The 23,445-nt window shown below is 39.7% G+C and overlaps 1 protein-coding gene across 1 annotated transcript in view; it reads left to right on the forward strand.

Moving 5' to 3' along the window:
- The window catches only part of PROS1 (protein S), a 44,020-nt gene extending 25,974 nt beyond the window's left edge, over positions 1 to 18,046 (forward strand). The window contains exons 9-15 of the mRNA XM_020810187.3: positions 5,653 to 5,771; positions 6,403 to 6,592; positions 7,431 to 7,598; positions 9,821 to 9,989; positions 12,714 to 12,865; positions 14,962 to 15,178; positions 17,610 to 18,046. Coding sequence (XP_020665846.3) covers positions 5,653 to 5,771; positions 6,403 to 6,592; positions 7,431 to 7,598; positions 9,821 to 9,989; positions 12,714 to 12,865; positions 14,962 to 15,178; positions 17,610 to 17,797 — 1,203 coding nt within the window. The 3' untranslated portion in view covers positions 17,798 to 18,046. The remainder of the gene's footprint in view (positions 1 to 5,652; positions 5,772 to 6,402; positions 6,593 to 7,430; positions 7,599 to 9,820; positions 9,990 to 12,713; positions 12,866 to 14,961; positions 15,179 to 17,609) is intronic.
- The last annotated feature ends 5,399 nt before the right edge of the window (positions 18,047 to 23,445 follow it).

Raw genomic sequence — 23,445 nt, forward strand, 5'->3', positions numbered from 1 at the left:
CCACGTCCATCTTCACAAAACCTCGTAAAGCAGGCTATTTGAGAGATGCTTACTGGCCCACAAAACACTGAACAAACTTTTTAGGCTGACAGTTTACCTGTGGGACATTCTCCAGTCCTATTTGAATACTCTGACCACTAGTCGGCGTTAGCTCACAAGCGGATTGCACTTCATACCGGCCTCTTGCATCCCTTCTTTCTGCATTTCCTTTCCTAAGGCCTAGCTAACTGACTATAGGGTGGTACATCTCCGAGAAAGAAACAGGAGGCAAGGTGTGGGATTTCCAATGTACTTCTCTCCTGTGAAGAAATGGAAGAAGCTGCTGCAGAAGGAAGGAAAGGTCCCAGGATCACCCATTTTGTGAGGGAAAGAAAAGATATCCACTTCAGGAAAATGTTTATACCTATAAAGAGGAGAGCCTCCAGATTCTCCCGAAACCTCCTTAAAACTTTTCCCCTACCTTTTTTGATTCTTCCACTCCGAAGTTCATCTTACTGTAACACTTTTAATGTGAGTGAGGGGGTGAACATAAAACATTTCCAAGTCTCATCATTGCCTTCGCTCAAGCACGTTGTAAAGTTTGAACCTAGTCCTTTTTTTGGCACACATCCATTGTGAGTAGAGATATAGTAGAGGGACAAAACAAATAACTGGGTACGCCATGGGAGGTAATGTATGTCGTAACATTTGCAACTTTTTAACAAACTATTACCTGTTTCCAGTTGTGGTATTCAAATTTGCCCTAGCTTAGCATTGTTGTTAGATTCGGAAACTGAATTTATACTACCCAATATTTTCTAGGATTCAAGCCATCCCATCTTTCACATGATTTATTTTTAAAATAATGTAATAATTATCTCACTACAAATGAAAACTTCTTAAAGGGTATAATAAGCAGGCAAATTAATGCAGTTATACACTTCTAGCTGCCAAAACTATGAGGCTTGTATAGGATTCCAAGGAAAACATTTCTCTATGAATGAATGCCTTCTTTTATTCTTCTTTGGCAAGGCTGGGCATGCTGAAGTGTATTCACATCATTCCAGATTAAAACAAGCTTTGACACACTTCAGTGTAATGGGGCTTAAAGAGTTCACAGATCAAAGGTTCCTATTGTGCTTGGATATACTTAGGAGAACCTGGTGAATGGTAGCTAAATGTGATTTAATAATTAGGCAAACTGGGGGATAATTCAATTCTGTAAAGATAATGAAAGCCACAAGCAAGCCATTTATCTTCCTAGAAGATTTCAACGTCAGGAATTTGGTAACAGAAAACTAGGCAGAATCAACAGAAATCTCAACTAGTACATAGAAACCATTTTCAAATCTAATGTATGAAAAACTGGTTGCCAGAAGCATGATTATCCTTCAATCCAAGTTCTTATGTGAGAAATCTGTATCTTCATATACAGCTATATTGCTGTTATAGTCATGAACAAAAGTAACCCTTAAAAGAGAAGATATGGATAACCAAACACATATCTTGGTCATAATATGTTTCTAATTAGCCCTGCCAATTAGGGTGTGGCCACAAAGGGAAACAGTTCACAATTTGGAGCACTGCTGTGATTTATTTCACAGTGATCACATGACATGTGGGAAAATATGCTCCAGCACAACCCCTATTGTTGCCCAGGCTGGACCTTTTTGGTCCTGCTGCAAGGTTTCTATTGCTTTGGGGTGAAACCCATATTGCATCAACTGTTTCTACAGCCAGCAATTGTAAAATATGTGACAATCCCACTACATATGAATAAGATCTGTAAAAGTCACGTTTCACTTCCAAGATATAAATTGTGTTACAAAATGCAATTTAGCAAGCCTGGCAGCTGCCACATATCAGCAAAATAATTTACATTGTGCTTCCACATTGATGGACTTTGCGATATCCTCCCACCTGATATAATTTCCCATTTTTGTATTAAATTGTTATTGTAGCTTAAATTTTTGTTTCTTCCAAATGTCTGATGAGTCTATGATCTTTCTCATTAAACAAGGTGATAACTATTTCCCAATATACTAATTTTCTAAGTGACTAAAGTGGGGGGGCTATGACTTCTGAAAACAATATCCTGACATTTGAATGATATCTTGTCTGGTTAATGTATGACCTTTTACATTCAGCCTTTTGATGGGTATTTTATCTTTACTACTGATGCTACTGGAGATCCCAGGGCTTACTTTTTTAAAGGAATCGTTCCATTATCATTTTTATTTCCTGCTTGGTCTTCTTTCTCCCTTCCTATCCACAGGAACAACTCAGAGATGATATTAAGATCTAATCGGTTCAATGAACTCTCCCTGCTTTTTGACACTGATAAATATAGCCAACTTTTAAGTTCCCTCATAATCTGAAACACATTTCATTTCTGCTGGTCCTCCTTTTTTTATATCACAGCTTGCATAATATTAACTTAAATTATAGGCTGTTTGTCATAACATGTAAAGTTATCCAAAATTCTCTGCCAGCTTTTAAATTTTTAGTCATCAAAAAAACAAGGACAGTGCTATTGAAAACAACAGCAACAAACCTGTAGAAAGACTTTCCCATCTTTAGTTGTGGGGATGAAAGTGAACCAAAATAGTTTCAGTCTTTGCTATCTCTCTATATCCAATTTAACTTTTCAAAGTATTCATTTTACCTCCGGGTTATTTGCTTAGGGCTTGCCCATCTTCAGTGAAGTGGGATTCATCATAACTTGGCATGTTAATTGTAATATATACTGCCTTTTGTTGGTTGAGCTCTGTCACAGAGCCCTATGCATGCATCTCTCTTGTGAGACAAGCAATGCCAGGCAGTGGTGCAATTAAACTCTAGTCTAGCCATTGAAATGCAAGAAGCACCTCATCCTCTACCATTTTTGATAAGAGAAGGGGGAACAGCTAGCTGAGCTTGCAGACACCGATAGAATTAATCGACACATTTTTGCCTTTTCTTCTTCAAAGTAGATTTTAGAAAGTCATTTGTAAACAATCGGGGAGGTTAAAAAAACCTACAACATACCCTGTAGTGCTTTGGGAGTTATAGTCCACGTTGTGTCCACTTTTCAGTGGAACTGAGATTGTGATGTGCTGAACTATCCATAACTGGGCAGCTGAACCATCCATAACTTCCCACACTGTTCTTCAAACAGTATATGCAGTTGTGGGGGAGAAAAACACTGCTGACATGATGTCAAACCTCTAGGCAAGTTGGAGATGTTACCTTAAGACATTTCTACAGTATGTAATGAGCAGGTATCACTCAGTGGGTTGGAGAATGTAGGTGCAGAGCTGGGAATCAAGAGTTCAAGGGTGAGCCAAGATCACCAGAAGCACATGTGGCTGATAGGTTTACATGTACAGCCTTTGGCATTGCCAGGAGCAACTGGTATACCACTTTGTGAGTACAGTACTTTATACTCAGAAAACCTTGGGAAGGTTGCCATAATTTGCAGTCCACTTCACAGCACATACCTATTATTGTGATTACAGCAGTACTGTGGTGTCCAATTCAAAGCCCACGCGTTCTTTATATATTTTTTCAGGTAGCGAATAAGTGAAATAGTTACGGATTTTATGGATATCACAGTCCTACTATTTTTCTATTTAAGCAGCCAACCTCCAATATTCAAATTATAGGTGAGATAATACTGTAGACTGAATATCTACTTAAACGAACACAGAATAGTCAATAGTCTTGATCAATATCATTTGTGTACATTAATTTCTGAATTGCTGCCAGATTAAAGGGATCCTTTTTTATACTTAGAAGACAAACCTTTTAATAAATTACCAGAGTTTATAAAAAACCCTTGTTACATTCACATTTTGGTACATTTTTCCAGCCATATACCTTTTTATACACTATGTTCTCTAATATGTATGCTGTTGTATGGATCTGTGTTAAGGAAACAGCATATTAAAATTCAATGAGGAGACTGAAAGATAACTGCCGATTAACTCGATTAACATGTGTGGGAAGTGGAATTAGGTTTGTTTGCATCAAAACAGACTAGCCGTATATATCTCAATTTTTGTCTGAAGCGGCATCCAAATAGTCAGCGTGTATGCTATTTTCCATTTTTTTCCCATGAGGTAGTAATAAATTGGAACCATTTTATTCAGAGGAATCTTAACTGCATGAGAGAGCCAATGTTGATTAATCAAGCTGCTGAGGTCTAGTTTATCCAACAAATTTTGGCTTAAGATATATCTTTCAGCCTTCAGTCACCTTATTTTCACAGCATGGTGATCAAATAGAAGGGGAAATAATTGTTTCAGCCCATCTGTAGTGAGGTTCAAAGGACTGCTGGTACATTCCCTCAGTCCCAGCCATAGTGAAGGGCAGATTGAATTGTCATGAGTGCCAGACTTTTCTGATAATATCACCCATGGGTGTCATGTATTTACCCTTCCCTGGGAAGGATGGCTGGAGCAGTTGTCCAGAGTTAAGGTGGCTTGGCTGAGCAGCAGTGATAGGGCCATTTAAATAACCCATGGAGGAAGCTTGAGAACAAGGCAAGATGCACTAGAAACCGGAACAAGAACATAACAGAATATGAAGGAGCGACATAATGCTTTACCAGCATAAAAAGGCCAGAGGAGGAAGAAAGCTGGAGAAGACAGGGACTGAGAAGGCAATAGGTAGTTCGTCAGGAAATTATCACCTGATCATAATGAGGAGTGAAGAAGTTGACAGCATATTGTCAAAGTTAATGGGGAAAAACGAAAGCAAAGGACAAAATCTTGCAGCACAAAATCCAGTACCTCAGAAACAGCAGAAGTTGACGTCTGCTCTCAGGATTTTTTTGGGGGGGTGTGGCGGCAATAAACTACCCATCATAGTGGGCATAACACAGACTGTTGTTAGGAAAGGAGAATTTATTTTCAGAAACAGAACTGCTTATTTTATTTACGTATGTATTTGGCCACCATTCTATCAACATTTTCTTGGTGCATGACCTCTTGCCAGACAAATTGTTAGTCCTCCACCCAGGATGCTAGGAATTGTAGTTTTAGTCCAGAAAAGCTTTCCAAGCTCTGTGCCCAACATTATTATATCTCACTAGAAGAATGGGGGCAACAGGAATAGTTAAAGGAAGTACTAACAAGACCTCAACTAAATGTCTTGAAATAGAGTCTTCAAGGAGGGAAGTTTTTGCCCCCATCTCACTGTTTGGGAAGCATAGAGACTATCTGTACAGGTATAACTTTTTTGCTATTTGATTTAACCTTATTACCTGGTGTGTTGTAGTGGACAGAGTGAGGGACTAGGACTCAGGAGGCCTGGGTTCAAATCCTTACTCAGCCATGGAAACTCACTGGGGAAGTGGAGCTGGCAAAACTGCTCCTTAAATATATCACTTACCTTGAAGATTCCTGTCACAGTTGCTGTAAGTTGGTTCCAACTTGACAGCACGTTGAAACAACAACAGCATTAAGCAACCAAGTTGGGTAGCTAGTAAGCCAATAAAGGCAACTTCAAATACTTGCCTATTCAGGATCTTCTTCTTTCCAGGCTAACATATGGTGGAATGGATTTTGCACTGGTTCTTCAGTAAGAAAATGACACTAAGCTGTTGGTTAGGAAATAAGCTGCTGAAGCTAACAACAGAAAAATGGATTCAAAACAATTATAATGCATTGCTTCTTCTCCTATTATTTCTAGGCAGTACCAGAATGTCTCCCTTTGAATCTTGAAAAGAATTATGAATTACTCTCTCTGGCAGAGCAATTTATAGGGATCCCTGTTTTGTATTTAAGGTTTAGATTGCCTGAGGTTACAAGGTAAGTAGCATCCATACACATTCAATCCTGTTGTTACCTGTAACTATTGTACTGTGTATCTGTGAAGATTCTCCGTCATCTAGGTGAGGTAATCTGGAAGTTGAGTCATGGCAACTGGATTTCTTCTCCTATGCTCTTTCTGGTGGGTGTGTTTCTGATCTTCCTGCGGAGGGATGAAACGGCAGCATGATAAATAAGAGACAGATTGTCTCCACCCCTGTTGAATGAGGGATTTTCTATATTTTCTATACCACTGTTAACAACTGTTAACGACCCATGACAGTGGGTGGAGAAGGACTGCAGAGGTGGGATTTTCACTTCCCGCCCATCCATTGTCCATCTAACTAACCTATTTAGAGCAGGGAGAAGTAAAACCAACGTGGAGGATATATCAGGCATCTGCTACTAACTCACCTCAGGTTGAAGAAGTTGCTTGGATGAGTAGCGTAACATTTCAACCTAATAAGAAAGAAGTCCAGTTACCATAACTCAACTTCCAGATATTGTACTGTGTCCATAAGTTGCATGATGTTTATAGTTGTTGTAGTTGTAGTTATTGTATTTCACTTCATAACAACAGGATTAATCTGTAAATGTCTCTGTGTCATATTGTCTTTCTCACACAAATCAGATTTTCTGCAGAATTTGATTTCAGGACTTATGATAACGAGGGAGTTATATTGTACGCTGAATCTACTGACAGCACAGCATGGGTTTTACTTGCACTTCGTGATGGGAAGATTGAAATTCAATTCAAGAATGAACTCGCAATGAAAGTAACGAGCGGTGGCAAAGCCATCAACGATGGCTTGTGGCACATGGTGAGCACTCGATGAGTTAGGAACTGCAAACAGCATTCCATACAAAAGAAACCACTGTTAAAGTAACCTGAGAAATTGCAACAGCAACATTAGTATGTCATCCATTTTCACAAAATACTTCCATGTTCTCACAATAGTGAAGTTTAGAGACGAACTCCTCCCCTGGAGCTCTGCCCCTGGGACTCAGGAAAGTTCACACTCATCATGCAGACAGACTTATTTGTTTGGATGTACAATAGGACTACAATATCCACAGGTGTCAGTTCCAAGCCCTCCCGCAGATGCCAAAAACATGGAAGTAGTGAACACTATGCATAGCATTATCTCTGGCCTCCACTAGTGGCTAGCTCTGGTAAATACACCATGGAAATATGTATAAATATGTATTCAGTGGTTTTTTATTTATTAGCAGTTTCAGGCAGCGGATAAGTGAATCCACAGACGCTGATCCAGTAGATAGGTGGATCCTACTGTACCAAGTAAATTTTGTTTTTGGGGACCCTGAATTTTATGAGCTTTTCTTGCATTTTGTTGTATACACAGGGCTTTAGTGCATATAGAGTATGGGGTGGAAGGGACCTAGATTTGCTTCCCTGTTGTCACTTAGAAGTGATCAGAATTGGCAGCCTGACTAATCAGCCATTTGCAAAGCCAAATACAAGTTTACACCATCCAGGGCGTTCAACACAAGGTTTTAGGTCAGTGCAATTAACCTGGTTTTGCTTTAACCATATCACTTTTGGCAAAACAGAATTCATTTTGTGTGCACATTTCCCTTGGTTGTGATAGCTTTCGTTAACATTTTTGTATTTGTCTGTCTATTTTCTTTTAAATATAGATATCTGTGGAAGAATTAGACCACAGCATCAGTGTCAAAATAGCAAAAGAAGCAGTAATGAACATTAATAGCCCAAGAAATCTGTTTAAACAATCCAACGGCTTTCTGGAAGCAAAGGTGTACATTGCAGGGCTGCCTCGCAAAGTGGACAACACTCTTATTAAACCGGTAATTTTTGCACTGTTGAACATGATGTATCAGTCATCATGTTCCCTTGAGTGTAGTGATTAAAAGATAATACAAGATGGTTTTTCCCCTTTGAAAGGGCATTCATGTAGACGTTGAATGGAATAAATCCTATGGTGACAAAAACTTGTCTGTGACAAGTTAAACTTACTGCTTCAGGCAAAAACAAAACAAAAAATAAAGACAAAAATGAAGCACCTTAAAGACAAACTGCTATATTTTAATGTGAGCTTTCATGGACCACTTCTCCAGACTCGTCTATCTCTTCTAAAACGATTGCTTCAGACATATGTTGTCTCTTCAGTAAGAATAGAAGTTAGAGTAGGAACCCTGTATCCGTGGGAGATTGGCTCCAGGCCCTCCCCCCCCCCATGGATGCTGAGAAACACGGATTATAGCAAATACTATTGTAATGATGAATGCTATAAATAGCATGGTTTTTTACTCTTTCTATTGGCCAGTCCCAGTAATGACATTGTGGAAATGTATTTCCCTAGTGAACACTATGCATAGCATGGTCTCTGGCTCTTAGTGGTCATTTCTGGTAATTTCATTATTAGAAATACATATTTATGAGATCATTTCTTTTAATATTTTTAATATTTTTAGACAGTGGATAAATGAATCAGCAGATACTGATCTTGCAAATAAGGGGGTCCTACTGTACCTCCTTCTGGAAGAAAAGGGGAGTTAACATTGATCATTTCTGTTGGGGGAGGAAGGCTAGTAAGTGCAGTGGTTAAACTAGTGTACTGCAGCCAAAACTGTGCTCACGACCTGGGGTTCAATCCCAGGTAGCCGGCTCAAGGTTGACTCAGCCTTCTATCCTTCCGAGGTCAGTAAAATGAGTATCCAGCTCGCTGGGGGGGGGGCAATGTGTAGCCTGCATCATTAACTTGTAAATCGGCCAGAGAGTGCTTGAACCGCTGTGGGGCGGTATATAAGCAGCACGCTTTGCTTTTGCTTTGCTTTGGTATACAGCTATTAAAGCAATTCTGCAACAGGTTCATTTTAACTAGCATGTCAAGCCTGGAAGATTTTGCAAGATTTTTCTGAGGTGCGTTTGGTCTTGTCTTTGCCCTGCAGTCATTTGGAAATATATTACAGCAGGAGGAAGCAGATTAAGTATCAAACATCCTAAAGGAAACAGTAGTAAAAAAAAAAGACAATGGGAATCTCTCCTATGTAGAAGGTGACTATTTCTAGTCCTCTTAGAAAGCTGTCCTGCTGTGAAAAATACCATTTTCAGAGTAGATGTCCTGTATGCTTCCTGACTTCTTGAAGAAATATGTTGGCATGGTTTTTAAGAGCAAAGAAAAATAGCCGAGAAGCTTAGTCACAGTTAATCCAACCTGATGTTGCGGCACAAATTCATAAAGAAGATTGGTTTTCCTGCCTATGAGATTACATTGCTTTTTTGAACATCTAAGTCTTGCAAATATGCTGAAGGTTCAAGGATTATCTATACCTGCCTTAAGACTTGTTCAGCCTATGAATATTTGTTGTAGGGCTTCTTCCCAATAACCACTGAATATCTGCTATCTGTGGGAAGGGGCTTTTTTTAAAAAAAACACCTGTGTATACAGTTTCTGAATTTTGATGAATTTTATATGGCATAAGGATTTGTGGACACAAAGACATTATGAAATGGATTGCAGTCAAAAATTGGGGGTCCAAATCCAGTAGCTAATCTCAGCAAGAGTGGTTCTCTTGGCTGAGTGGCTGAAATCCTGTTGTTTAGCACAGTAAGTTGAAACTAAGGTAGGGCCATTGAACCTAGTGGGGATTTGGTAAATCAAATCCTCCCTAAGTTTTGCTGACTCAAATGGGCTTACCCTAGTTGCAACATACTACTAAGCAGCAGGATTTCAGCCAGTAAGATCTGCTGAAGTGTTGACATAACACTTCGGTTTATTCAGCAAGTCTGCTCTAGTTGGGGCTAAAATCTGGATAAAATCCAGCAATTTTGAGGTGCTACAGGACTCTGCTATTTTTTCTGCAATAGACTAATGCAAGTGAAACTCCCATCCATACAAGTTCTTTTGTATGAATGCTCAGATAATACAGTTAAGCTTTTTATATAGTGTTGCTGAATATAGGATCCCAAAATATGGTGTGTTGTGAAGTAATTTGTTCTGCATTAATTGATCACTTTCCTGGAATGTTGTAGAATGCCAAAAACGGTACTGCAACTTCTTCTGCAGATTAACCCCCGTCTGGATGGGTGTATTCGTGCCTGGAACTTGTTGAATCAAGGAAATTCTGGTGTGAAAGATATCATTCAACAGAAAAAAAGCAAGCACTGTTTAATAAGTGTTGGAAGGGGATCTTACTATCCTGGCACTGGAGTGGCAAAGTTTCGTATTAACTACAGTAAGTATTTTTTCCTCACGTTCTCAGACAGTATTCTTTAAACTGGACTAGTTACTTGATTTCAGCAATTGGGGGGGGGGGGGGGGAAAGATGGCAATATTCACTTCAGTGAAGATCGTTCTTCCCAAAGCCAGCTGAAACATCAGAGTGCTTTCTACATAACAATTTGGATGCCTGAGTGCTACCATTACACACTTGAATCGTCCACACACATGATTTATTATTTTCTATGTCCCAACTCTTACTTTGTGTATCCTGTGAAAAAATACCAGATCACATTTTACAATTGCCCTTTTACTAAATTTATGTGTAATAAACAATCTCTTTCTAGGTTATAACTTGTGGAACTGCTTGCCACATGGCTAACCATATACTGTGTCTTCATGACTGCTTGTGGCTGAAAAAGAACATTTCCAATTGTTCCCTAATTATGCTTACTTCTTCATTATTTTTGGAGTTTCACACCTTTTTTTCAATGTCAAAGCATGGTAGGAAAAGCAAATATTAATATTATAAAACCAAAATATTTTCTAAAGGTAAACCAACATGTTTTTACGAAAAAAACAAACCCTAATCTTATCCTTTCAACTTTATACAAAATAACTTCCTCTATAATATACAAAAGGCCAGAGATAAGTTGGCCTTCAACAGGAAGCCACTCCATAACCTTACAACTACTTGTTCTGTTAGCCTTGATGTTCAATCTAATTTGACACAGAATTGTCATCACTTTCCAAAGAACCAACACAGGTTGTGGTTGGGCATATGTGAAGAGAGAGTCCACCAAATTCACTGGATGAGCTTTTAAAGAAGCTACTGGACATTGCAGAATTAGATATGCCCTCAGAGGCACTACAGGATCAACCAAGAGACTTTGTAAAGCAAAGCTGGAAGCTGATACTTAATTGGGCCCAGAAAAAGACAGGGGCTTAGGGAGAAACTTAGTACAGTGGTGCCCCGCTTGACAATGATAATCTGTTCCAGGAAAATCGCTGTTAAATGAAATCGTCGTCAAGTGAAAAAAAAAACCGTTGGAATTCATTGAAAACCAGTTAATGCGTTCCAATGGGGGAAATACCTTATCGTCCAGCAAAGATCCTCCATAGGGGAAGTCATTTTTGATCGCTGTCTTGTGAAAATAGGTCCGGAAAACAGCAGGGAGCCATTTTGCAAACCACCGATAAGCTGTTTTTAATTGTCATGTTGCGAACAATTGGTTCATGAAACAGGGACCTAATCATCGTAAAGAGGAAAAAAAAACCATAGGAACCATCATTTTGCAATCGCTATAGCGATCGCAAAAAACTCGTCGTCAAGCAATTTCGTTGTCAAGTGGGGCACCACTATATATAGTGAATTCAGTGCTCAGTGGAATCCTCTTGAAGACATTTGAGGTCCAAACAACAATGAAATCTTCTGATCCATAGGAGAAGGAAAGATGTTTAGCTGGTAATTTCTTTTTGTCTTGTTTATTGCATGTTAGATTGTTAATGTTTTTGAGTTTGTATGTTTTAATAATAATAATAATTTTTAAAACATTACTGGGCCTACATAGTTGTCAGGACAGCTGGACATAACGAGGGTCCTGCCCCCTGGGGCCGGACCATCCACTCATGTGTCTGCTGCTGGCTCCACTCTCCCTTCCAGTTGCTCTGGAACTCACAGTCATTTATCCTCTCATCAGCCTGGCAGGGAGACTCATATTTCCTCCTTCTGCCAGGAGTGGATAGCCGACCGCGAGCGCTGGAGCAGTTGGAAGGGAGAGCGGAGCTGATGGCAGCGGTGGACAGGTGAGTGGACTGTCTGGCCCCCTCATTACCTCCAGCTGTGTAGGGGTATTTCTATACAATACCCCATCTCTAGTCAGGATCCAACTTTATCTGGATTACTGGGCATAAAGCTTTCTGTGATGTGCTATGGATCAACAATTGTCTGTTTTCAGGGAATTCTTCTATCATGCCCTTTGTTAAAAAATTAATAGAAATAATTCCAGACATACTGGCACCTATGACTTCATTCTCCATCAGAGAAGTTGAAGTTACCTGGGCATACCATCTAACTTTATACTAAATCAGAAGACATTTTTAGAGAGGTTTTAACAGAAGGGCTCAGGATAGACAATGGGCAAAATCTAGTAGATCTTGTTAAGTCAATACAGTGGTGCCTCGCTTGGGAACATTAATTCGTTCCAGCGAAATTGCTGTAGAGCGAAAACGTCGTAAAGCGAAATAAAAAAGCCCATTGAAATGCATTGAAAACCGTTCAATGCATTCCAATGGGCTGAATAACTCACCATCCAGTGAAGGTCCTCCATAGGGGTGGCCATTTTGGTGCCTGTAAAGCGAGGAATCCGTCCAAAAACACAGTGGGGAGCCATTTTGATCAGCCGCCAGCCATTTTGAAAACCCGACGATCAGCTGTTTTGATTGTTGTAATGTGAAGAATCGGTTCCCGAAGCAGGGAACCGATCGTCGGAAAGCGAAAAAAGCCCATTAAACCATCGTTTTGCAATCACAAAAACATTGTCGTAAAGCGGATTTGTCGTTATACAGGGCAATCGTTAAGCGGGCACGACTGTAATTGATGTTCAAGTCCAATAGCTTCCTTAGGTCTACTGTTTTGAGGCAAACAAATTACTAAAGTTTCTTTTTTTTTTTTTAAGTACCTCTTTTGCAGTTATATAATGTCTTTTCTCTTCTTTTTTGTTTGTTTAAAATGACACAGATGACAGCCTGAGCAGTACAGAGGATTGGTTAATAAATATAACCATGACTATCCGTCCATCCAAAGCCACTGGTCTAATGTTTGCTTTGGTTTCTGATGAAACAGTGCCTCTTGCTTTATCAATAGTAGATTCCAGCTCACCAAACTTAAAGGTAGTCCTTTGCTCCTTATTATATGCTTGGTGGAGGGAGATAGTCTGATATTCAGCACCTCACTTGGATGCAAGGGGTAATTTGTTCTGAAAAGTGTGACTACTACTTTAGTCCTCACCTTTGCCATAGAAATCTGATCTGACTGAAATCCAATACCCTTCTCCCTGCAGAGGTGTAAAGCAGGATAATGGCTTGGGGTGCAGTTAAACATGTTTCCACATGTTGAATGGCCAGTTTGATTTTGAAAGGCATGAATTATCCTCTTTCACTGACAGTGGAATGTAAGAGTGGGTTCAAAGAGGCTGGCTCTGATACATGTTTTTCCTTTCTTGGTTGCGCTACTTCAGAATGCCTGTGAAGGGTTACTTGGATGAAGGTATTCTGGTGGAAATCTTCCGAGGAGATTATCTTCCTGAAACGCTAGCTTTCTCTGTGCAGAATTTTAATGGATGGGAAAATTAATCACCTTCAGTTTCTCCTCCATTCACATTTTTAAGCCACAAATCTTTCTTTCCCAAATATATGATTTGACAATTTTGCTAAACTTTTCAAAAATCAGCTAAAATGAAATACTCACCCTTCTGCACTGACTAAATTCAGTAGATACAACTGTTTTGAAATATGAAGAAATCTACAGTTTGGGTGAAGTTCATATAAAAAGGAACTGAGACAAACTCCATATGCATTCTCACACAAAGTTCCCATGGACATTCCCATGGTTTTATTGAGTCTTAAACTACTAACCTTGACATGCTTCACAGAGGTTGGCATTAACCATTCCTCTTGCCCTTAAGTGTGAAAATAAACAGGGCAGTCCAGTCTCAAAGATGTGCCAGCTATAGTGGGTTTGGAACAAGCAGAGGTCTTCTATACCAAAACAACTACCTTTCTGCAAGTAAAATCCCTGTGTGCTGGCTGATCTCAGATCTGGCAGTTCAACTAGATCTGCTAGCACAGCTGCTGAGATCATGTATTAGGAGAGCCCCGAAAGGGATGGAGAAGAGGTAGGGCAGGGAAGTTGCTGAGTTACATCAGAAGGCCAGGCTAACAGCCACTATCCGGGGTCAACATTAGGCCATGATCAGGGTAGTTCTGCGTAACTTCCAACATCCCTAGGCTGGGAGGGAGTTGGATTCAGCATAGGCTTGACTAGCTTACGGTCAGCCCAGTCCACCCTCAGCCATCAGGCTGAATTGCATTCTGAAATACCACTTGCCACTACTTAGTAGCTTAGCCACAGAATAAGGAGAGCTGTCTCCTTTTTCTTTGTTTCCTGCCCCTTTAAGCCTATATTGAGACATCAGCTTTGAGATGAGATGTTTTTTTTTCATGTATGGTGGCTCTCACTGACTTACACTTACATGGGATTAAGGGTTGTATCCATGGTTAGGAGGTCTCAGCTTTTTAGGCTCTAAAAATTTTGTCTGCTTGAATGGTTTGTCCCAATATTTTTGCTATAGTATCTGGTCAGCTGGAGACAGAATATACAATTGTTGTGAGGGTTACCTAAATTTGTGGTAGTGTTTTATTTATTTATTAAATATCGATACAGTAGATATGTATGGAACTAGTATTAATGAGTGATTTGTTCTAATGGGGTTGTTTCCCATGCTCAGGTATCAAAATATCATTGATATGGTGTTGCAGCATTTAGGGTAACATTTTGATAGGGACGTGTATAGTCTTCCATATTGTTGGCTGTTGATAATATTGTGTGTGTTTTGGGTAGCTTCTTTGGGCTTTGCTATGGGTGGAAATCCTGAAGCTGAGGCTTCAATACTTTGGCCATCTCATGTGAAGAGAAGACTCCCTGGAAAAGACCCTGATGTTGGGAAAGTGTGAAGGCAAGAGGAGAAGGGGACTACAGAGTTTGAGATGGCTGGACAGTGTCATCAAATCTACCAACATGAATTTGAAGAAACTCCAGGAGGCAGTGGAAGACAGGAGGGCCTGGCGTGCTGTGGTCCATGGGGTCACAAAGAGTTGGACATGGCTTAATGACTAAACAACAACAACAATGGGTGGAAAAATACATTCCAGATATTGAAATGAAGCACCCTATTAATCTCTTACCTCTTCTTGTTTTTGATTCCCAGGATATCATAGTATCTATTGAGAATATCATCGTTGCCCGCTTGGATTCAAACAGGTTATGTACTTCAAGAAGAGTATTGGTAGAACTCAAAGTAACTAGGCAACTTCTTGAACTTAAAGTTGATTCACACTCACATACTACTTACTCGGAAGAGCAGCTCACAGTCCTTCATCAAGCAATGAATGGATCTGTTGATACCTACTTAGGAGGCATTCCTGGTAAATTGAATTATCTTTTATACATTCAGTTGATGAGCCTAGTTAAGAAATTGTTCTCTTTAAAAAGTTGTATGTGATTTTATTTTAAAATATATGTGTGGATTTTCTAGTGAAATGTGGCATTTGAACAGCTGTTAAAGTTGCATTAGGCTAAGGATAATAGATGCATAGTTTATTCCAAAACATCCATTTTCTGACATGATACTAGGGAACCTGTGTTCCCTTCTCTTCTTCCCAATCTCTGTTTGCTTTTAGATTCTTAAGAGGTTTTAGGTTTTTTACATACCTTAAGTGTCCTCTACTGACAAGTCTGAGGAATTGCACCTGCAATTCAACTAGATAATGATTTTTAGGGGATGTTCACTAGCACCCAAGTACAGATTCAGATTTGCCATTACAACCTTTCAGATTCAGAATGTGGAATTTAAAAAATTCAGAACTTCTGAATATCCAGAACTCTAGTACAGTCAATATGTATACTTTATAGATATTATTTTCTCCTTTAAACCCCCCCCCCAAAAAAGCAGGCAAAACAATTTTAAAGGATTTCTTTGTATCCTCTCACAACTTCCCAGTGATTGCTCTGAACCAAAAGAATGCACACCAACAGCCAGCAGTGCCTAGGCATTAGGAAATGACCATATTGGGCATACTGCTTGAACCCCGAAGAGTAGAAATGCCAGCAGCATTGGGGAAGCTGATGACAGGTCACACTGGGGAGTGGGCTAATGCCCTGGGCAGCCCTGGCAGGCAGATTGGAGCTGTAGAAAGCCTGTGGTGGGTGGGAATTCTGCCAACAGCATGGGGCAAAGCAGAGGTGAGTGAGTGAGCACAATCTATACAGATTCCTGTGCCCTGCCACTGATTTGTATCTTGGAAGGTTCTCGTGAAAATCAAGAAGCCATATTTCAGTTGAATATCAGGAAAAACATCCTAACCGTTAGAGCAGTATGACAATGGAACCAGTTACCTCAGGAGACGGTGACTGCTCCAACATGAGGTATTCAAAAGAAAACTAGTCAGCCGTCCGTCAGATATACTTTGATTTGGATTCCTCCATTGAGCAGGGAGTTGGGCTTGATAGCCTTATAGCCCCCTTGGAACTCCATTATTCTATGTTTCCATGAAAATGGGACTCATGATAGCTGTATAAGGCCTTGTCTCAGATTAACAAAGAGAAAGATTTAAGGACAGATCAGGCAGTAGAGACAGTAGCAGTCAGTCCAGTAGCAAGCATGCAATCCAGGTACATCAGTTATGTCTGCAATATCTAGAATGTGATACTATCATTCTTCATCATTGTCAATGGAGGTCCTTCAAGTCATCACACAGAAAGACTTCCATTGACAGAAATGTGCTGGTGGAAAATGTTGGGGTCAGTATCATTTTCTCCCATCACCTGCCACCTTAGAGAGGTAGTCACATGTTTTAAGCAGGTTGAAAAAAAGAAGAGAATGTTTTTGGACTACAACTGGCCTGCACAGCTAATGGTAAATGCTGCTGGATAGCTCTGTGGTTTAGGCATCTGGCCGCAAAGCCAGAGGTTGGGAATTGAATTCCCCACTGTGCCTCTTTGACAGGAGCTGGACTCGGTGATCCATAAAGTCCCTTCCAGTTCTGCAGTTCTAAGATGACAATTGCAACTATGATGATTACACTTTGAGATCCAAGATTGGGAAGCACTGGAATAGAGCAATTGGAGTAGCTGGACAAGGAGAGGAGAGTATAGCTCTTGCAGTGATTCTCTACTTGTGAAGTATCTCAGCAACAAAGCATGCCAAGAAAACTGAGTGTTGGGAAGTTTCAAAGCAATCAGTCAGGACAGTCCTGACCTTTAAATCAGAACACTTTAAGACCAGAGTGCCGCACATACAAAAAGACCTGCTGTTCTTTTACTGGTAGGGTGGGAATGAGGGAGAAGAAGCATTTCCCCTACATTCTTTGTTCTTTCTGTAAAAACTATTTTTCCCCCAGCACCACGAGCCCCAAAGGATATGTGTAGACCAGGTAGAAATTCCTGTCCCACAATCTGAAATCCAAAGCCGCCTTGACTCTACCAATGCCACAAGTTTATCTCCCCACACCCCACCATGGGGGAGAGAGAAGAATAGTAGATCTTCCTATGGGTCAAGGAATGGCAAGAGATCTGAATCTGGGTCTTGTTCCTGGACTTTTTTGCAGCCTCTGCTTTAAAATTCATATTTTACCTTTGGTCCCAGGGAATGTTCTGTTAATTATAACTAAAGATTCTATCTTATCATGGTTTGTTGTTTTTTTCTCCTACTCTAAATTTGTGATCGTCCCAGTTTTTTAAAAAAGTATATATTTTAAATATTGATGGTACTAGTGGAATAGTTTATATATATACTGTCAAAAGGTATAGGTCAGCTCTCCAAGAATTATTATTGATTTTTTATGATGTTTTATGCAGATGTTCCAGTTGAGGCAACCCCAGTGACAGTATTTTATCATGGCTGCATGGAAGTGAAAATTAATGATAAGCAGCTGGATTTGGATGAAGCCATCTCCAAAAAAAATGACATCAGATCACATTCATGTCCATTGCTCATAGAAGAAATGCACAGTTCGGAAGCCACTGATGTCCCTTCTGTTCATTAATCTCTCATAGGAAAATCCAAATTGTTTTTGCACAAAATGGATAAAGACACAGAGATTGAACTATAAAAATGCTGTTTTGTAATTATCATTTTCCACTATAAAGGGACCATGCGAAGATTAAGCTGCTGTCAAAATAGTGTCATTTATAACATTTCAACATTTTTTAGTTGAATAGTTTACTTAACAACCGTACACTTCACATTTTATATTTTACGTATCTTTGACAATAAAACTACCCATACACTTGTACTCATTTTGATATCTTGGTTCTGATCTGTTGTGGTTGCAGAAAGAGGGCACTGAAGCAATGAATCAAGGTGCTCGATGTTTAGAAAGAAGAGCTTTATACAAAGATCCTATGAAAAGATACAGGTTTACACTGTTAGATGTTACCACCTATTCAGTGGCTACCCTGTCATACTATCTTACACCAGTGTTTCAAGAGCTTATGACTACAGACAGGCAACAGTGCCATAAATCTTTAGGGACACAGCATCGATGAGACAATCCTTGAAGAATGTTCAATAACTAAACAGTCATATTAAATGGATCAAATCTCACTCCCATAGCAAACATCAGCTACAGCCACCAAATTACAATTTCTACTGTCAAACACTTCATATAACCAACTAAGCTAAAAACATTACCTTTTATTATATATTTCAGCATGATATATACACAAAGAGGTGTATTTGACCTATTGGGCTAATTAAAAGTCTACTATTTCTTGTCTATGAAGGAATTCCATTATTATGCTTCAGCACTAGGATGATAATACAGTATTTGAAGATTATCATGGCATCACCTATTGGAGACCAGCATTGAGATTTGCCTGGTATTGTTTATATCTCCTCAACACATGACCTCTCCTTTAGTTAAGTATCTTCAGGCCAAGTCCAACTAGAAGACTTCCATACAGTTTGAAATTAGCACTGTGCTGTGAATGATAATAAGTCATGGTAATTACAACATTGACTACCAGTAGGATTTACAATACATACTGGATAATGTTCATGAACTGATCCTAGACACACTCATTCCATAAAAATCAGCAAGCCTTTTAGAGGAATAAATATGTTTAGGATTATAATACCAGAACTACATGATCTGGCACTATCATTCGAAATGGATATCTAACATTTCAAATGGAAATTGCTCAAGATTCGTGTCCCAGCTTTAGAAATCTACCCAAACCACTTTAAACATTTGAACCTAACTACATATACTTAGATCAAGGACTGAACTTTGGCCAAGAAAAATCACTTCCAAGGGAGTGTGCGCACAATCACGGTTGTAAAAAGAAGGCCTCAAGCTAGCTAATACCTTGATCTTAAAGCACAGACAGTTTTATTTCATGTTATGCATGTTGCAATTTTCACGATTCCGGTAAGTATCCTCTCATTTTTTCAAGTCAAAACCATAACCCATGCATAAGATATATGCGAAGATGCAGAGATTCTGCTGCATAGTTCTTTGTAGAAGCTTGATGCATTAAACCAGTCTAAGTGCTTTGACAGTTTGACACAGAGGTGCCAGGGAAAATCCTAAACAGGCAGAGATAAATGGAGTGGCAAGTGGTGTGTACGTGTCTTCACATTTTGTGGATTTCTCTAGAGTTTTCCAGGACTGGAATGAATCGTACACAACTCATAGGAAAGATCTACTTTGCTAATCTGTGGCATAAGCAACCTTTTCCAAACCGCAGACCGGTTGGGGGAGCGGGGTCCATATGTGGGGAGGTGGGGCACCCCCCACACTCGTGGATGGGCGGAGTGTGCTTGCAGATGGGCAGGGCACACTTTCAAGCGTGTGGGTACACAAGGCACCTGTGTGTGTAGGTGGGCAGGCTGGGCATGCATGGGGGAGTGCATGAAGGTGGGGTGGGAGATCTGTCTCCTTAGACCAGTCCTGCCAGCTCACAGACTGGCACCAGGCTGCAGACCGGGGGTTGGGGGACCCCTGCACTATACCACACTGGGAATTAGTGGCAATCCACTATAGCAGTTTATGCTGCTGCACATGCATCTGCATAAAAAATTAATGGAATATTTACTAAACCAATTTTAACAATTCTGTTTCATTGCCTTATGGATATTTGGTATAATGTAAAAATACATTTACAAAAGTGTCAATTCTGTTCTACCTTAAAGAATAATAATGAAGGAGATTCTACCTTTTTCCTCTATTGTCCTTGATATTAGACATAGGGATGAATATAAAAATGAATAGGGATCTTCAAGAAATATCTCTGATTTGTCAGATATTTGTTGCTTCATATTCTGGGTCCAGAGGCCCCGACGAATACGAAGCAACGTATATAACCTATTTATATTCACCCCTTTGTTTCGTATCTGCTGTTCCTCAGGGGCATAAGCAGAGAGGGGTTTTCCTTTTGAGTAGCTTGCTACAGCCTGTCTGAAGGGAATCCCACCCCCGGGGCTGGCGGATGGCCCCACGGCATCAGAAGAGGAGGAAAAGGGGGATTAAAGGGATTCCCCAGCCCCGCTGCCTTTCCAAAGACAGTCGGGCTGGGGGATCACTTTGACCCCGCTTTGATCCCTTCTCTCCTCTTCCTATGCTGCACAGCATAGGATGGCTGTGGGGGCTGGGGCTTTTTGTTTTTTATTGTTTTTTAGATAGTCACACAGTCTGTCTAAAAAAAAAAAAGACCTGAAGAACTGATTAATTGATTCGTTGTTTGTCGGGCAGCTGGACGGTCAATTCATGGTGCTTTGACCTGATCTCTGCTTGATATTGTTAATAATGATGTTTTTTTTAAAAATCATAGGGCCCTCCGTATACAAGATGTTTCACAAAGAATGAGAGGGTAATGCCATTCTAACCAGTCAAGAAATAGGTGGCTCTATCTTTTGCCTGCAGTCTGGAATAAAGATGTCACTTTGATAGAAAAGCATGTGTTAGCCCAAACTGGTGGTTGGAATTCTAGTATAAGTATTCCTACCAGGGGGGCTTTTTAACAGTTGCACTATGAATTCTTTACAATACACAGCTGAGGAATATTAACTGAGAACCATGCAGTTTACAGGGAAAGAGATGAACAGCTGCTAAAGGACTTCACTATAAGTTCATATGAGTACATTCAGCACTGCATGACTTGTTGCATCTTTTTACTGTGACTAGTTTTCTAGTGGCAGATGGGAAGATGCGGTCATAGGCCACAGCTTCTTCATTCTTGTTATAAAAGATTAAGTGTAATGGCTGAAATCCTATTGCAGAGTTCTGCAAAAGGAAGCGAATTACCTCCAGTTAAGAAATATCCAGTCATGTGACTTGGCGTGCAACAGGTAATACCTACAGAGATTTCTTAACTTATAGCAATTTGTTTCCAAAAGTTTGGTCTTTTATGTAACTATGCAACAGGATTTCAGCCCATGCATGGCTAAAAGGTGGTGTGGGTGGGAGTGACTGACTAGCTTTAACCAAATTATTGTGTCAATCTAACCCATCAGGGTTGTTGTGGTGATGGAAAACACACCAGTTTCTACTCTTTAGAGAAAAACGGGGGCTACTCTTACTTCTGTCTGTCTAGCTCTGTGTCCTCCACAGTTTTCTCTAAAGAAAAGGAATAATAATGAATCACAATCATTATGCAGTAACAATGCAACTCTATACATGTCTGAGAACAAGAGTGGATGATAACTTTTGTTAGACCATTGAAATCACACAGAGAAGTTTTTGAGTCATGCAGGACTCTACATCAAGCTAGGCATTACGGAACTGGAGGGCTGTAGAACAAATGCAACAATTTCCAAAATCATCTAGGCCAGATGCTGTTTCTCTTGCCAATTCCAAAATGGAGTCTCCATCTTTATTAGATCAGCTTGAGGAAGTAGGTTATAGATTCTGTCTCAGATGATACCGATTTTATTTTCTTTTTCTGAGAAGTCAAAGGGCTGCCAGTCACTCAGCATCCTCCTGTTTTTCTATGCTACTCACAACAGGCATACTTCAGTTACGTATAAGATGACAGCCTGAAAGTTGATATGTAAGTTGTTATTAAACATGTAAGAGAGTTATAAGATGAGAGAGAGAGAGAGAGAAGCATATTTTTCATATGCTTCTGCATTTTAAATTCGATGCTGTGCAACTGGAAACCAGAAGATGGAGCTGAATGACTGCAAGAATTCAGCACAAATAAAATTAATCACTTAAGAATAATTTTTCTAAGTACCAGAATCTTTCATCCAGGCAAGTACTATATTTTTAAAACAGAAAGAACCCACAAGTCCATGTAATCCAGTATTTCATATTACAGTATAGTTCTTTGGATTTCCAGAATCAGTGAGTTTAAACTAATCATTTTACTTCCTTGCCTTTTAGACCCCAGTCCACCAGAAAAATGTCCTGTTCAAGTTCCCTCACTGGGCAAAAATGCCCAGTTGTGAAGCTTTCATTTCACTGACGCTTGTGGATTGTGCCCATATTTATTCCTTGATGTTAAGAAGGTGTTTATTGGTATTGATTTGACAGGTAAACATGCTTCCACAATGTGTCTTCTGCTTACTGTTTACTTTTATGCTTTTAATTAGCCTAGTCTGCAGTAGTACATTTTAAATACATATTGCAAAAATTAGATGCCCTTTGAACATAGTGGCTAAAATCCTGTTGTGTACCACATACCACCATAATCCAGATTGGGCACTAGAAACAAATTTAACAGATTCAATCTAATTAAACATCTCTGGGACCTCTCCCTTTAGGTTCTGAGGCTCCCTAGTGTTCCCTTTTACCCTAGGGAAGCATTTGGGAGCCTTAGGCTATGGGGAAGCAGGGGTTTATAATAGTACAAAAAATCATTACTGGATTGACTTTTAAAGGCTCCCAAGGATCTCAAAAGCTTCCCAGAACAAAAAAGAGCTCTAGGGAGCATTGGAACTTAAAAAGGGGAAATAGGAAGCTTTTAATTAGATATAATCAAATGTTTCCGGCACCTAATCCAGATTACACCAACAGGATTTTGCCCAGTGTTTGAAATACTGTTGCTTAGCCTAGTAAATCACAACTAGAAAAGATCCATTGAATCAATGGAATTTATGGAGGAGTCACTGCCCCAAATCTACATTGATTCAATGATCCTACCCTAGTTGTGGCTTATTATACTAAATAACAGGATTTCAGAGAGTGGTTGTGAGAAAACATGCCTAGGAATGTGCTGTTATTGGTTGGTTGGTTGGTTGATTGATTTGATTTGATTTGATTTGATTTGATTTGATTGGTACCCCACCCATCTGGTCTATAAGATCACTCTAGGCAGCTGTTAGAGTAATTCATGAGTTGTGATGCTATCTGGATAATGCAGACTTGGCCTCAAATTATACATATGTTGGTTCCATCATCCTAAACTATAATAGTCTCAGCATAAACTTTAAAGACAGAAGCTACAGCTAGCCAAATTTTGAGCTGCCACAATATTTGTGAGAATGAGAAATTTTGTTGATTTTATACCCGTTTTGTATAGTTGCAATAGACTGAAGTCCTCAAATGTTTGGACCGTTGAAGTTTTTGCAACCACACATGCTGCCTGCCATTTGTTTGACTAGGAAGGACTTTTTAGTGAGCTGGTGTGACTATTGATCTATTCAGTACTAACAATCATTCCCTTTCACCTCTGTAGTCAAAGAGAACCT

Source organism: Pogona vitticeps, chromosome 3, assembly GCF_051106095.1.
Source record: "Pogona vitticeps strain Pit_001003342236 chromosome 3, PviZW2.1, whole genome shotgun sequence".
In the NCBI taxonomy this organism is placed as follows: domain Eukaryota; kingdom Metazoa; phylum Chordata; class Lepidosauria; order Squamata; family Agamidae; genus Pogona; species Pogona vitticeps.